The sequence below is a fragment of the Lissotriton helveticus genome, chromosome 7, assembly GCF_964261635.1.
Source record: "Lissotriton helveticus chromosome 7, aLisHel1.1, whole genome shotgun sequence".
Taxonomy (NCBI): Eukaryota; Metazoa; Chordata; class Amphibia; order Caudata; family Salamandridae; genus Lissotriton; species Lissotriton helveticus.
Window position 1 is genome coordinate 1,065,913,967 of NC_136068.1, and position 17,469 is coordinate 1,065,931,435.

The 17,469-nt window shown below is 50.3% G+C and overlaps 1 protein-coding gene across 5 annotated transcripts in view; it reads right to left on the bottom strand.

Moving 5' to 3' along the window:
- RBFOX3 (RNA binding fox-1 homolog 3) overlaps positions 1–17,469 on the bottom strand; it is a 732,886-nt gene that overhangs the window by 283,556 nt on the left and 431,861 nt on the right. For 3 of the 5 annotated variants that reach the window (XM_078653987.1, XM_078653990.1, XM_078653989.1), the window contains exon 1: positions 10,252–11,862. The exons of the other annotated variants lie outside the window; for them this stretch is intronic. In XM_078653987.1, the coding sequence (XP_078510113.1) occupies positions 10,252–10,353 (102 nt within the window). In that variant the 5' untranslated portion in view covers positions 10,354–11,862. Of the gene's footprint in view, positions 1–10,251; positions 11,863–17,469 lie in introns of those variants that run through there. 5 annotated transcript variants of the gene reach the window in all.

Genomic DNA, 17,469 nt, shown 5'->3' on the forward strand with positions numbered 1-17,469 from the left:
GTATACTGTGTGGCTCTTGCACCATCACTACAAGTGAACACTACCGTCATGGTGTCTAGTACTGTGGTGCAACGATGCCTCTTGCACCAGGGCAGGCGTGGTCACTAAGATTCAGAACCTACGTATACTGCGTGGCTCTTGCGACATCACTACAAGGGAACACCACCACCCATGGATTATAGTACAGAAGTGCACCGATGCCTCTAGCATCAGGGGAGGCGTGGTCACAAAGATTCAGAACCGACGTATACTGCGTGGCTCTTGCACCATCACTACAAGTGAACACCACCGTCAATAGTGTCTAGCACAGTAGTGCAACAATGCCTCTTGCACCAGGGCCGGCGTGGTCACTAGGATTCAGAACCTACTTATACTGCGTGGTTCTTGCACCATCACTACAAGTGAACACCACCGTCAATGGTGTCTAGTACTGTGGTGCAATGATGCCTCTTGGACCAGGGCAGGCGTGGTCACTAGGACTCAGAACCTACGTATACTGCGTGGCTCTTGCACCATCACTACAAGTGAACACCACCACCCATGGATTATAGTACAGAAGTGCAACGATGCCTCTTGCACCAGGGCAGGCGCGGTCACAAAGATTCAGAACCGACGTATACTGCGTGGCTCTTGCACCATCACAACAAGTGAACACCACCGTCAATGGTGTCTAGCACTGTAGTGCAGTGATGCCTCTTGCACCAGGGCAGGCATGGTCACTAGGACTCAGAACCTACTTATACTGCGTGGCTCTTGCACCATCACAACAAGTGAACACCACCGTCAATGGTGTCTAGCACTGTGGTGCAACGATGCCTCTTGCACCAGGGCAGGCGTGGTCACTAGGACTCAGAACCTACTTATACTGCGTGGCTCTTGCACCATCACTACAAGTGAACACCACCGTCAATGGTGTCTAGCACTGTAGTGCAACGATGCCTCTTGTACCAGGGCAGCGGTGCAACGATGGCTCTTGCACCTCCCCCTGAGGTGAACACCACTGCCCCTTGTTTCTAGCACACTAGTGCAATGCCAGGAGCGCCCCAGCAGGCAGTGGGATTCAATGGTCAAAGAGGCCCTACATTCATCCAGTGATGGCGCATGACCTGGGGGAAGGGGGACTTGGAAATATTACTGAAGCGGCTCTACTTCATTAGTGCAGCAAAGGTTCTTGCACCACAAGTGTGGGCTGGGCCGGATGATTCACGAGGCTCTAGCTAGCACATTAGTATGGCGACGGGTCCTGTACTGTAATTGATGAGTGTGCAAGATTGCTTAATGAGTGCGGTGCACTAGTGCAGCGATGGTTCTTGCACCACAAGTGTGGCTGGGCCGGATGATTCACGAGGCTCTAGCTAGCACATTAGTATGGCGACGGGTCCTGTACTGTAAGTGATGAGTGTGCAAGATTGCTTAATGAGTGCGGTGCACTAGTGCAGCAATGGTTCTTGCACCACAAGTGAGGGCTGGGCCGGATGATTCACGAGGCTTTAGCTAGCACATTAGTATGGCGACGGGTCCTGTACTGTAAGTGATGAGTGTGCAAGCTTGCTTAATGAGTGCGGTGCACTAGTGCAGCGAAGGTTCTTGAACCACAAGTGTGGGCTGGGCCGGATGATTCACGAGGCTCTAGCTAGCACATTAGAACAGCGACGGGTCCTGTACTGTAAGTGATGAGTGTGCAAGCTTGCTTAATGAGTGCGGTGCACTAGTGCAGTGATGGTTCTTGCACCACAAGTGTGGGCTGGGCCGGATGATTCACGAGGCTCTAGCTAGCACATTAGTATGGCGACGGGTCCTGTACTGTAAGTGATGAGTGTGCAAGATTGCTTAATGAGTGCGGTGCTCTATTGCAGCGATGGTTCTTGCACCACAAGTGAGGGCTGGGCCGGATGATTCACGAGGCTCTAGCTAGCACATTAGTATGGCGACGGGTCCTGTACTGTAAGTGATGAGTGTGCAAGATTGCTTAATGAGTGCGGTGCACTAGTGCAGCGATGGTTCTTGCACAACAAGTGAGGGCCGGGCCGGATGATTCACGAGGCTCTAGCTAGCACATTAGAACAGCGACGGGTCCTGTACTGTAAGTGATGAGTGTGCAAGATTTCTTAATGAGTGCGGTGCTCTAGTGCAGCGATGGTTCTTGCACCACAAGTGAGAGCTGGGCCGGATGATTCACGAGGCTCTAGCTAGCACATTAGTATGGCGACGGGTCCTGTACTGTAAGTGATGAGTGCGCAAGATTGCTTAATGAGTGCGGTGCTCTATTGCAGCGATGGTTCTTGCACCACAAGTGAGGGCTGGGCCGGATGATTCACGAGGCTCTAGCTAGCACATTAGTATGGCGACGGGTCCTGTACTGTAAGTGATGAGTGTGCAAGATTGCTTAATGAGTGCGGTGCACTAGTGCAGCGATGGTTCTTGCACAACAAGTGAGGGCCGGGCCGGATGATTCACGAGGCTCTAGCTAGCACATTAGAACAGCGATGGGTCCTGTACTGTAAGTGATGAGTGTGCAAGATTTCTTAATGAGTGCGGTGCTCTAGTGCAGCGATGGTTCTTGCACCACAAGTGAGAGCTGGGCCGGATGATTCACGAGGCTCTAGCTAGCACATTAGAACAGCGACGGGTCCTGTACTGTAAGTGATGAGTGTGCAAGATTGCTTAATGAGTGCGGTGCACTAGTGCAGCGATGGTTCTTGCACAACAAGTGAGGGCCGGGCCGGATGATTCACGAGGCTCTAGCTAGCACATTAGAACAGCGACGTGTCCTGTACTGTAAGTGATGAGTGTGCAAGATTTCTTAATGAGTGCGGTGCTCTAGTGCAGCGATGGTTCTTGCACCACAAGTGAGAGCTGGGCCGGATGATTCACGAGGCTCTAGCTAGCACATTAGTATGGCGACGGGTCCTGTACTGTAAGTGATGAGTGTGCAAGCTTGCTTAATGAGTGCGGTGCACTAGTGCAGCGATGGTTCTTGCACCACAAGTGTGGGCTGGGCCGATGAGTCTGGAGGTTGTAGTCCACTAGGATAGTGATGGTGCCTGTACTGTAAGTGTGGGGTGGGCAGGATGACGCACGGGTTCTAGCAGATCAGTTAATGGTGATTCCTGTACTATGAGCGATGAGTGTACAAGACTGACAAAGGGACTCCAATACATCAGTGACGCTGTGTTTCCTGTACTATAAGTGTGAACTGGTCAGGATGATTCAAGCGGTTGCAATACATTGGGGTAACTGTACTGTGAGTGTGGGGTGTGCAGGGTACTCACGGAGCCCTAGAACATTAGGGTAGCGAAGGCTTCTGTACTGTAGGTGTGGGGTGGGCAGGGTACTCACGGAGCCCTAGAACGTTAGGGTAGCGGAGGCTTCTGTACTATAGGTGTGGGGTGGGCAGGGTACTCGCGGAGCCCTAGAACGTTAGGGTAGAAGAGGCTTCTGTACTGTAGGTGTGGGGTGGGCAGGGTACTCACGGAGCCCTAGAACGTTAGGGTAGAAGAGGCTTCTGTACTGTAGGTGTGGGGTGGGCAGGGTACTCACGGAGCCCTAGAACGTTAGGGTAGCGGAGGCTTCTGTACTGTAGGTGTGGGGTGGGCAGGGTACTCACGGAGCCCTAGAACGTTAGGGTAGCGGAGGCTTCTGTACTGTAGGTGTGGGGTGGGCAGGGTACTCACGGAGCCCTAGAACGTTAGGGTAGCGGAGGCTTCTGTACTGTAGGTGTGGGGTGGGCAGGGTACTCACGGAGCCCTAGAACATTAGGGTAGCGAAGGCTTCTGTACTGTAGGTGTGGGGTGGGCAGGGTACTCGCGGAGCCCTAGAACGTTAGGGTAGCGGAGGCTTCTGTACTATAGGTGTGGGGTGGGCAGGGTACTCGCGGAGCCCTAGAACGTTAGGGTAGAAGAGGCTTCTGTACTGTAGGTGTGGGGTGGGCAGGGTACTCACGGAGCCCTAGAACGTTAGGGTAGCGGAGGCTTCTGTACTGTAGGTGTGGGGTGGGCAGGGTACTCACGGAGCCCTAGAACGTTAGGGTAGCGGAGGCTTCTGTACTGTAGGTGTGGGGTGGGCAGGGTACTCACGGAGCCCTAGAACGTTAGGGTAGCGGAGGCTTCTGTACTGTAGGTGTGGGGTGGGCAGGGTACTCACGGAGCCCTAGAACGTTAGGGTAGCGGAGGCTTCTGTACTGTAGGTGTGGGGTGGGCAGGGTACTCACGGAGCCCTAGAACATTAGGGTAGCGAAGGCTTCTGTACTGTAGGTGTGGGGTGGGCAGGGTACTCGCGGAGCCCTAGAACGTTAGGGTAGCGGAGGCTTCTGTACTGTAGGTGTGGGGTGGGCAGGGTACTCACGGAGCCCTAGAACATTAGGGTAGCGAAGGCTTCTGTACTGTAGGTGTGGGGTGGGCAGGGTACTCACGGAGCCCTAGAACATTAGGGTAGCGAAGGCTTCTGTACTGTAGGTGTGGGGTGGGCAGGGTACTCACGGAGCCCTAGAACGCTAGGGTAGCGACGGCTTCTGTACTGTAGGTGTGGGGTGGGCAGGGTACTCACGGAGCCCTAGAACATTAGGGTAGCGGAGGCTTCTGTACTGTAGGTGTGGGGTGGGCAGGGTACTCACGGAGCCCTAGAACGCTAGGGTAGCGACGGCTCCCATGTGGGTGGACTAGAGAGGAGTACTACTGGGGTTCTTTGTGATAAGATGCCGGTGGGTCACTGTGACGCGGGGGGGGGGGCATTCAATGGTCGTAGAACACGAGTACAGAGAAGGGTCCTGCTGTAGCACAAGGAGTTCTACTACCATGATCGCTTTGTACAGCATTTACCGTAAGTGGTCATCAGACAGGTGAGTCAGTGACCCCTGGAGCACGAGGACAGCAGTGACTGACGTCCTATCAGGGCTGCATCGGACAGGATGAGTCAAGGGGTCCAAGGGGGCTCGTTTAGCGATGGTCCCTGATCTCCAAGCGGAGGATTGGGCAGCATTACTTCCGGTGTCAAAACATTAGCATGCCACTCGTTTCTGGATTGTAAGGAGGGCTCAGACTGAATGACACAAAGAATCTTAGAACTTCAGGCGATCAGTGGTTACTGAACTATGAGCAGGGATCACACTGGATGACTCACTGAATCAGAGTATCAGCGTACACTGGGGACTATACTGTACGCAGGAATCACACTGACTGGCTCACTGAATCCTACAACATTAGTAATATAAGTGCTGCCTGGACGTTAAGCAGGAATCACACTGAATGACTCACTGAATCCCAGAACATTAGTAATATAAGTGCTGCCTCGACGGTAAGCAGGAATCACACTGACTGGCTCACTGAATCCTACAACATTACTAATATAAGTGCTGCCTGGACGTTAAGCAGGAATCACACTGAATGAATCACTGAATCCCAGAACATTAGTAATATAAGTGCTGCCTCGACGGTAAGCAGGAATCACACTGACTGACTCACTGAATCCCAGAACTTTAGTAATATAAGTGCTACCTGGACGGTAAGGAGTAATCACACTGACTGACTCGCTGAATCCCAGAACATTACCAATATAAGTGCTACCTGGACGGTAAGCAGGAATCACACTGACTGGCTCACTGAATCGCAGAACATTAGTAATATAAGTGCTCACTGGACGGTAAGCAGGAATCAAAGTGACTGACTCACTGAATCCTAGAACATTAGTAATATAAGTGCTGCCTGGACTGTAAGCAGGAAACACACTGAATCTAAAAACATTAGTAATACAAGTGCTACCTGGACTGTAAGCAGAAATCACACTGACTGACTCACTGAATCCCAGAACACTAGCAAAATAAGTGCTACCTGGACGGTAAGCAGAAATCACACTGACTTTCTCACTGAATCCCAGAATATTAGTAATATAAGTGCTCACTGGACTGTAAGCAGGAATCACACTGACTGACTCACTGGATCCTACAACATTAGTAATATAAGTGCTGCCTGGATGTTAAGCAGGAATCACACTGAATGACTCACTGAATCCCAGAACATTAGTAATATAAGTGCTGCCTCGACGGTAAGCAGGAATCACACTGAATGACTCACTGAATCCTTGAAAATTAGTAATATAAGTGCTGCCTGGACTGTAAGCAGGAATCACACTGACTGGCTCACTGAATCCTACAACATTAGTAATATAAGTGCTACCTGGACTGTAAGCAGGAATCACACTGACTGGCTCACTGAATCCCAGAACATTAGTAATATAAGTGCTACCTGGACGGTAAGCAGGAATCACACTAGCTGACTCACTGAATCCTAGAACATTTGTAATATAAGTGCTGCCTGGACTGTAAGCAGGAATCACACTGACTGACTCACTTAATCCTTGAACATTACTAATACAAGTGCTGCCTGGACTGTAAACTGAAACCCCACTCACTGAATCCTAGAACATTAGTAATATAGTGCTGCCTGGACAGTAAGCAGGAATCACACTGACTGACTCACTTAATCCTAGAACATTACTAATACAAGTGCTGCCTGGACTGTAAACTGAAACCCCACTCACTGAATTCTAGAACATTAGTAATATAGTGCTGCCTGGACTGTAAGCAGGAATCACACTAGCTGACTCACTTAATCCTAGAACATTAGTAATATAAGTGCTCACTGGACTGTAAGCAGGAAACACACTGGCTGACTCACTGAATCCTAGAACATTAGTAATATAAGTGCTCACTGGACTGTAAGCAGGAATCACACTGGCTGACTCATTGAATCCTAGAACATTAGTTATATAAGTGCTCACTTTACTGTAAGCAGGAATCACACTGACTGACTCACTTAATCCTAGAACATTACTAATACAAGTGCTGCCTGGACTGTAAACTGAAACCCCACTCACTGAATTCTAGAACATTAGTAATATAGTGCTGCCTGGACTGTAAGCAGGAAACACACTGTCTGACTCACTGAATCCTAGAACATTAGTAATATAAGTGCTCACTGGACTGTAAGCAGGAATCACACTGACTGGCTCACTGAATCCTACAACATTAGTAATATAAGTGCTACCTGGACTGTAAGCAGGAATCACACTGACTGGCTCACTGAATCCCAGAACATTAGTAATATAAGTGCTACCTGGACGGTAAGCAGGAATCACACTAGCTGACTCACTGAATCCTAGAACATTTGTAATATAAGTGCTGCCTGGACTGTAAGCAGGAATCACACTGACTGACTCACTTAATCCTAGAACATTAGTAATATAGTGCTGCCTGGACTGTAAGCAGGAAACACACTGTCTGACTCACTGAATCCTAGAACATTAGTAATATAAGTGCTCACTGGACTGTAAGCAGGAATCACACTGACTGGCTCACTGAATCCTACAACATTAGTAATATAAGTGCTACCTGGACTGTAAGCAGGAATCACACTGACTGGCTCACTGAATCCCAGAACATTAGTAATATAAGTGCTACCTGGACGGTAAGCAGGAATCACACTAGCTGACTCACTGAATCCTAGAACATTTGTAATATAAGTGCTGCCTGGACTGTAAGCAGGAATCACACTGACTGACTCACTTAATCCTAGAACATTACTAATACAAGTGCTGCCTGGACTGTAAACTGAAACCCCACTCACTGAATCCTAGAACATTAGTAATATAGTGCTGCCTGGACAGTAAGCAGGAATCACACTGACTGACTCACTTAATCCTAGAACATTACTAATACAAGTGCTGCCTGGACTGTAAACTGAAACCCCACTCACTGAATTCTAGAACATTAGTAATATAGTGCTGCCTGGACTGTAAGCAGGAATCACACTAGCTGACTCACTTAATCCTAGAACATTAGTAATATAAGTGCTCACTGGACTGTAAGCAGGAATCACACTGGCTGACTCATTGAATCCTAGAACATTAGTTATATAAGTGCTCACTTTACTGTAAGCAAGAATCACACTGACTGACTCACTTAATCCTAGAACATTACTAATACAAGTGCTGCCTGGACTGTAAACTGAAACCCCACTCACTGAATCCTAGAACATTAGGAATATAGTGCTGCCTTGACTGTAAGCAGGAATCACACTAGCTGACTCACTTAATCCTAGAACATTACAAATACAAGTGCTGCCTGGACTGTAAACTGAAACCCCACTCACTGAATCCTAGAACATTAGGAATATAGTGCTGCCTTGACTGTAAGCAGGAATCACACTAGCTGACTCACTTAATCCTAGAACATTAGTAATATAAGAGCTACCTGGACTGTAAGCAGGAATCACACTGACTGACTCACTGAATCCTAGAACATTGGTTATATAAGTGCTGCCTGGACAGTAAGCAGGAATCACACTGACTGACTCACTTAATCCTAGAACATTACTAATACAAGTGCTGCCTGGACTGTAAACTGAAACCCCACTCACTGAATTCTAGAACATTAGTAATATAGTGACGCCTGGACTGTAAGCAGGAAACACACTGGCTGACTCACTGAATCCTAGAACATTAGTAATATAAGTGCTCACTGGACTGTAAGCAGGAATCACACTGGCTGACTCATTGAATCCTAGAACATTAGTTATATAAGTGCTCACTTTACTGTAAGCAAGAATCACACTGACTGACTCGCTTAATCCTAGAACATTACTAATACAAGTGCTGCCTGGACTGTAAACTGAAACCCCACTCACTGAATCCTAGAACATTAGGAATATAGTGCTGCCTGCACTGTAAGCAGGAATCACACTAGCTGACTCACTTAATCCTAGAACATTAGTAATATAAGAGCTACCTGGACTGTAAGCAGGAATCACACCGACTGACTCACTGAATCCTAGATCATTAGTAATATAAGTGCTATAAGGGGGAAAACATTGCCAGACCTCGACATTACAAATTACTGGAAACCCTCGAATAACATCGCTGGTCGGGTAGTAAAATCTGCTCCACTGAAAAAAACCACCTATTTACGATAGACAGAGCGTACTGGACCCCTAAATAGCTGTCAAAATTCAAAAACAACACAGTAAAAAAGTGCCCCAAATGTGGGGCAGAAAGAGCAGATGACCTGCACATGTTCCGAGAGTGTGTGATGCTGGAGGAATACTGTGACCAGATTGGTAAGACACTTTCCGCGGTACTAGAGCAACGCATCGAGGTAAGCATTGAATTGATTATCTTTGGGGTTGGATATAACGCACTCACTACCACATTGTCCAAGGGCCAAGAAAGTTTACTTTTCATATTAATTCTATTAGCCAGGACGGAAATTTGTATCAACTGGATAAATCATTCAGCACCACGATACCCCGACTGGCTTAACTCAGTATTAAGGTATATAAGCTAGATAAACAGGGGAGGTGTAGTAAGAAAAATAGGTTCTGGAGTATCTGGGAAAGGTACAATTTGGAAACATTTAGGGGGTCCAATGATTAAGGCAATGGTAACAACGATTTCAAGCCGGGTCTTGAACTGAGTAGTCAACATGACTAGCTCCCCCTGCTCCGATAATCGAGTGCCTAGATATGGACAAAAAGGGGCCCCAGAGGACAAAGTAAACCACAAACCCCCGAAAGACAAAAGTGGCCACAGCGGACAAGGTTCAATCGAAAAAACGGGGCCTCTGACTCCTCCATACTCGAAAAACATTTTGCTTGATGAGGACTTTTAAAAAAAGAAATATATATATATATATATATATATATATATATATATATATATATATATATATATATAAGTGCTACCTGGACTGTAAGCAGGAAACACACTGACTGACTCACTGAATCCTAGAACATTAGTAACATAAGTGCTCACTGGACTGTAAGCTGGAATCACACTGAATGACTCACTGAATCCTAGAACATTAGTTATTTAAGTGCTCACTAGACTGTAAGCAGGAATCACACTGACTGCCTCACTGAATCCTAGAAGATTAGTATTACTAAGGTCCCTGGGCTGCAAGCAAGGATCACACTCGATGAATCAGTTAGTGCATCAGTGGTTCCGGGGATCACACTGTATTGCTCAATGAACGTTACTGTTCCGTAAGGACAGATCTCACTGAATGACTCACTGAGTCCTACACCATCAGTATATAAGAGCTCCCTGGACTGGAACAGGAGCCACGTGGATGACTCCATGAAGCTTTAGAACATTAGCAGAGCTTGTCGTATAATCAGTGGCAGGCGGCACAGCATGACTGTTGAGGGGCCCGTGCTCACCACCTCCCCCCACACTCACACACCCTCACAGAGTAGCGCTTACCTGCTGGAGGTAGAGGAAGGCGGGCGCGCAGGCCATGGAGTGCGGAAGCATGCCCGGGTTGGGCAGCAGCAGGCAGCCCGAGTTGGCCATGGAGCACAGCATGTAGGGCCGGTGCCCGCTCCCGCAGGCTCTCCGCAGTGAGGGCGCGCTCCTCCGGTGCCTCCGGCTTCCGTGCTGCCCTCTCGGCCAGTCTCCGCCGCTCCCCTCCACCGCGCGCCTTCACCAGCCAGGCATGAGGGCTTAGAGTGCCCCTTGCCCTGGGTTACAACCGTGCCACCCCCGGCGCCCGCTCCGCGCACCCAGTGCCCAGTCTACAGACCCAGCCGCCTGTCTATGAACTCAGCCCCGAGTCTGTAAACGCCGTGCCCATTCCAGGAGCCCCGTCCCCAGTCCGTCCACCCGCCTCCCGTCTACAGACCTAGCGCCCGCTCTAAGGACCAGTGCCCAGTCAAAGGGTTGAGGGATGCCCGCAATGCCCAGGATACAGACCGGCTCAATCTGCAATCCCAGTGGCCAGACTACACAACCACTCTACAGACCCACTGCCTACTGTAAGCACCCAGGGACCAGACTACCAACCCAACGCCCAGCTCGTGAACACAACGCCCAGTCTGCAGACCCACTCTCACGTCTACTCACCCAAGCCCCTGTCCACAGACCAGCCAACATACACACTCCGAGCCAAGTGTATCAAAGCAGAGCTCCTTCTACAGACCTCAGCCTAAAGAGTAAAGATCAAGCGCCGATCCACGGACCCCAACAACCATTCCACAGACCCCCAACCGCAGCCGGCATAGTATAGATCCAGCGCCCAGGCAGCAGATCACACCCCGGGCTACAGACCCTGCGCCCGGTCAGCAGACCTCACCCCCAGGCTACAGACACCGCGACTAGTCCACAGACCTAACCCCAGGCTACAGACCCCGCGACTAGTCCACAGATCTCACCCCCAGGCTACAGACCCCGATACTAGTCCACAGATCTCACCCCCAGGCTACAGACCCCGATACTAGTCCACAGATCTCACCCCCAGGCTACAGACCCCGCGACTAGTCCACAGATCTCCCCCCCCAGGCTACAGACCCCGATACTAGTCCACAGATCTCACCCCCAGGCTACAGACCCCGATACTAGTCCACAGATCTCACCCCCAGGCTACAGACCCCGCGACTAGTCCACAGACCTGATCCCCAGGCTACAGACCCCGCGACTAGTCCACAGACCTCAACCCCAGGCGACAGACCCCGCGCCCACACCTCACCCCAGGCGACAGACCCCGCGTGCAGCCCCTGCTTGCCCCGGTGCCAGTCTGCGAGCGCCCCGGTGCGCGGTGCTCGGATCCCCGCTGCTGCGCCCGAGCCCGCGGGACGAGTATACGGTGCGACCGAGGCGAGGGCTGGGCGAGGCGCGTGTGTATGATCGCGCCGGAGTGAGTCCAGGGGAGGCAGGGCTGGCAGGCGGGGAGGAGGGAGGGGGAATCCCCCGTGTATTCAAACATCAAACAGAGCACTGTATAAAATGAACAGAATCTGTAATGACACGAGAACAGCTGATCCTGCATTTAACTCTCTCGGCGCCGTGCAGCGTGAAGGCATGCTCCGATCCGCGCCCCTCCCCCTCCGTCAGACGGCCATCCTCTCCTCCTCTCCGTCTTATGGACGCAGGTGCCTTTCGGCGCTACCCAGGGTGTCAAAGCCGCTTCTAGCCTCACCCCGTGTACCCTCCTACCCAGTCCCGCTGGTGATCTGGCGACATAGCTCCGTTTGTACATGCACCTGTTGCGGATATGTGAGTGAAACCCGCATATGACGAGTTAAATGCATTCAGCCGCTCACGCTTCCTAGGCCGACGGAATGGGGACCACATTTCATCAAATAAGAATCGTTTTTAGTATGTGTGGCTGGCCCTGGCTTGCAGTAGTTTAGTTTAAGAGTTTTTATCAATGAAAAGAGCAAAAAATGCAATGTCACAACGTGTAATCAGAACAGAAATACATTAGCATAACATTAACATAGTATTAGGGGGTGCTCCTCGTGCTACCCTCGCTGCCTCAGTCTTCCATGCCCGAGGTCGTCACTTCCGTGTAGAAGGGCAACGAATACGAAACTGTAGGACGAGGCCGCCCGGCCTCACAAGGGGAGCCAATGGCATGCTGAGGGCGCAGCATTCCCAAGGGGGGCGCTGCGCGGCGGGGGTCAGGCCGGGAAGCGTCTACCTCGTATCAGGCGGGTCTGCGAAAGGCCGGGTGGGCTGGAATACGTACAGGGCTTGGAGAACGTCTAGCGAAGCCCTGAAAGGCCAACGGGCTGGGCCTCTGAAATACCCAAAGGGCTGGGGAAGTGCAAACCTCGTATAAGAAGCGTCTCAGAACGGCCAGCAGGACCACGTCTGTCAGACAGTGGCAGGATGGCTTTCACCTCTGGTAGGAGCTCGGCCTGTGAAAGGATGGTTGTAGGGCTGAGTGCATCATGTGGAGTGTAGATAAACCTAGCAGGGAAAGGTCTCCCCCCCCTCCCCCTCCCCTCCCCTCTGGGGAGCAATGGCGTCCTTTGATGATGTCCCACGCCTGTTATGTAAGCACTTCCCATATACCCTATAACAAAAGGTGTGAGCACGTCATGGCTAGGTTTCATTGAGGACGCTACGGGGGACAACATGCCAGGAAAGGATTATCAAAAGAGGACAGATTCCAGGAGTTGTTAGGACGGATATTGGGTTCGATTCACTCTCGATCCAGAGGGTAAACCATCTCAAAGGCACCCGATGCCCTCTTCTTGCTCACGGTCCAAGTCATTCACGAGCGGAAACCATTTGAGGGATTTGCTTTGTTTGATTCACGGCATGTCACCGCGCAGACTGAAGCCATGTGCTGGCCCGTGAACAGCTGACATCAGGACAGTTCTCTCAGTTTCTCAGCCGTATGGGTGCAGTTTCTGTCTTTTACCGCGCATGCGTTGGTTTGGAACCCCAAACCATAGGCCGTCAGTTTCTGTTGAGTTCAGGTACCCAGAGTATTCTCTTGTTCCAGGCAAGCGCCGCACTGGGTGTCAGAGAATGAACCCAGTTACATTAACCAGGGGCACAGTGTGGGCTTCCACAGCAAGAGTCGGTGCCACCAGCTGCCCCATTCATAAAAGCAGGAGCATCACCGCCTCGGCCTCCCCCGGTGAGAGACAGTGAACCATGGACCGCGCGCCCCTCTCTCAGAAGCCATTGGGCACCGCAGCGCGGATCCGCGCGTCAATCAAGAGCTCCGCCCCTGACGCGTCTGCGGGCTCCCTTCCTCCCGCGGACCCGCGCCCTCACAGCGCAGGGGGCCGCACGCCAGGCCTCTCTTTCAACTTGCCTCGTGGCTTCTGGCATTTATTTCGAGCGAGGGGTGGCCCAACTTGTCCCCGCGCCTCCTTGGTGCCTGTCTCCAGATCAGTGGGCTTACTTCGAGTGTCGGGCTCCCCAGTGGTCCAGAGACGGCCGCCGCTCCACCCAGGCCGCATCTGCACACCCTGTCTCCATGCTGGGTATATTTAGAGGGCCGGCCCCCTCTCTTGGGTCAGCACCTCCTAGGCCGTATCTGTTTGGCTTCTCCCTCCCTCCTCCTTGTTGCTCGAAGCCCACACTCACGGGCTCCTAAGTCGACAATTTCCTTCTGGGAGCTCAATACGGCCCAAACTTGTCCACCACACTGACATTGCTGATTTTGGCAATTTTGGGCTAATTCTGTTGTAGTGTTCCCATCACCCTTATCCTGTAGTGTCCATTCCTGGCCTAGAGCGGTCTGGTGTGGAATGGGAGCTGCTTTTGGGATCATTCTAGTCAAGCATGATTGCGGCTTCCCTGGAACGGGGATATTGTAAATGGAGGTGAGGAGTTTTTGTTGTTGTTGGGGGGTGGGTGAGGGGGAAGTCCAGTATTCTCATGATTTTGTGTGCGTGCAAAGCATTTTATTGGTTCTACTTTTATGCCAATTGTCCTGATCCCTTATCTGCTTATATCCTGTTCGGTCTCATATTTGGCCTGCAGTTGTTTGTTTCAAGCAGTGGGCAGGCTGGCTGAGGTTAGCGGTCATGCAGGAACATGGAAACTTGCCCTACTCCTCAAATTAATCCAAGCCTAATTGGGGGGGGGCGAGGGATCCCAAGCCTGAGGTTCAGGTTCTAACTAACCCCCACGAGCGGGTTTTCCCCTTAGAGGTCCAGGGGGATGAGGCCCAGAGTGCCGCCACTTGTTGGCCGTGTCCATCTGAGCCTGAGGGAGGGGTGGAGACCACGGTGCTAGAAGTCGGGGATATACCTGGCTCCTCAAGGGTGGTCCCTGGAGCAGAGAACCCCGACACTCTCCCCATCCACGAGGTACCTCACAAACCTGCACAAGAGTTGTCCGTGCTGGGAACCCCAAAGATAGAGTTGAAAGAGGTCCTCTGAGCCCTGGGGAAATCAGGGTTTCTCACTCCAGGCAGCATGGACAAGACTTCAGGCCACTCATCTTCAGATGCCACCATGACATCATCCCATGGGATGACAAACAGGTTTCCAGTGAGGCTTTGCCCGGGCGTGTTCCCTCGGCCACAGTTACAGGCCAGGCGCCCCTGACTTGAGATTGGAGGTCTTGGCAGCACGTTTCTCTCACAGTTAGTTGAGAACACAGATAAACCTACCTCAGGTTCATCCTGGACTTCCCCATGGGCACCGGCAGGCAAATTATTGTCCACAACTGCAGACTTACAGAAACATGTGGCTGCCACTGCCGCCGACATGGAACGAGAGGAAGGGGACAGACACGAAAGAGGGGAGAGAAGGGAGTTGCACCTATGAGCAAAGACTCTCTCCCAGCAGCAGAACAAGTTAGGGAAGGTGAGGATGCGACCATGAAAGCGGATGCTGTGGCTCTGTAGAGTGTAGGTGGCGAGGCCACCATCATCTGACAACAGAGCAAGCTTGCTGTGCACGAGCCAATTCGATGTAAAAGAGAAGATTTGGAGAGGTGAGGGTGTCAAGGGTTTTTTCACCAGTGCATGTTAAAAGGAGAGGACTTGGAACAAAAGAGATAGAGGAGATTGAGTCCACTAAGGGCAAAACAGCCTACGTCTGGTGAGACTACTGCTAGTTTGTTGTTTGGCTTCTGTGACCATATGACAGGGATGTTGGAGGAAAGCCAGAGGTAGCTGCCGCAATGGTATTTTATGACAATAAGAGCCTCAAGGTACATGACATCATGTTCAATGGAGCAATGCAGACCTGGACTATGATTGTGATTCCAGGTGGACCAATGTTGAATATTCAGACATCAGATGGGATCAAAGAGAGGTGAACGTGTGTCTGGTGACAGTCAATAATAAGACCCCTGTGAAGCAGCACCCTTCTCGTCAGCAACACTCTAGCGGGGACAAAAACGGTCTTGCTGGGCTTACAACATAAAAGTGTGCACACGTCCCACACGATGATCATGCATATTCAAACATGTATGTTCCTACCGTGGCATGGGATAAAACCATGAATTTAAATGCATCAAGAAGTCCAAAGAAAATGGTAGGGATTCTGTCAAATTATTCAGCGAGCCTCACTTTACTGACCCTGGTACAGGTGGATAGGCTGCTGTCTTGGCTTAACAAGGGAGGACAGGTTTTATACCTCAGTTTCTCCCAGGGGTTTATGATTCAACCCAGAGGGAAGTTCTCATCAAATTCAAACACATGCAAGCATGGTTAGTAAAAAAACTTCACAAAGAAACTCTTTTAGGAAGAATCACAGGTGCTTGTCCAGCTCCCACTTTTGAAAGGTTTGTTTGGTCCCTACGTGGCATTGTCCCCCCCCCCCCCCAAAAGCCTTCCAAGTTTAGACTGATTCATAATCTATCACCCCCATAAGGGGCTTCAGTTAATGCCATAATAGAGCCACACATCTGGTGACCATGCATGGGCAAGTATATGGAGGCTGGGACTGCGAGCCTTCCTTGCCCAAACTGACACTGAGTCAACCTTCAGGCTTCTTCTAGTACACTCAGAAGATTATTTCCTACTGGGTTTTCACTATAAGAACATGTATTCCTGTGACGTGCATGCCAATGGACCGTGTGATCTCCGGCACTTATTTTCAACAGATCAGCACAGCCCTGAAATGGAAATTCACAAGAGAGACTGGGATTTTGGATGTCCTGCATTGCCTGGATGACTTCCCATTCATGGGGTTGTCTGGTTCTGTTGAATGCAGGCGACCCATGGGATATTTTGTTACTTTACTCTGTGATTTGAGAGTCTCCCTTATGGCTGATTAGACAGTTGGCCTATCTATCTGCATTACTTTATTGGGGTTTGGAATTGACTCTATAGTCGGTGAATGCCGCCATCCACCTGAAAAAGTGAGCAGCTAGTCTAACAAAACAGTATCATCCCATTTAAAGTATCTCAATACCAGGTATTGATAGGTGATTTGAATTGGCCCCTAGGATTATTCCCATGGTCTGACCTTTCTCCAGGTTTATGGTTAGGTCAATGGTTGGTCTCACCCAGAAGCATCATCACGCTAGGCTGCCTGCAGAGGTAAGAGAAGCCGTTGTCTTGCTCAGTTCACTGGTGCCGTTGGCTGCACCATTTCCCTACCCATTCTAACAAGGTGTTAGGTGTGTACACAGATGCAGCTGACAGTATTGGTTCGGGTCGTCCTAGTAACCACAGGTCTGATTGGGACTGGTCGTTGGCTTGTGTCTGGTGTGACATATACATTGCTTTTCAGCAATTGTTTCCCTATACAGAAGCATTAACTATTTGGTCTGAAATCTTCGCGAACAAGAACGTAACCTTATGGTCCAATAAGATGTCCTTGAATGAGGCCATTAGCAGGCTAAGAGCCTGTTGCCCGCTAGAGTTAAACATTTTTACACATCTAGTCCTTACTTTTTCAAACTTAATGTGTTCTTTAAAGCCATACATGTTCCTGAAATTCACAATAATATAGCTGATACATTGTCCCGCTACAAGCTACAGGATTTTTGGATATTCCACCCACATGCACCAGAGAAGATGACGTAATTGCCTGAAAATCTGAAAAAAACTGGTGTGAAATCTTGTTCAATTTAGTGGCAGCTTCTACTATTAAGCACACATGTGATGCAAATGTAAAAACGTTTCTTCAATATAGGCCTTTTTGTAGGAAAAACATGTCAGCGGTCCATTAATTCACCCTCCTCTTGGGTGCACTGCACAAGGAGGGCAGGCCAGGGCAA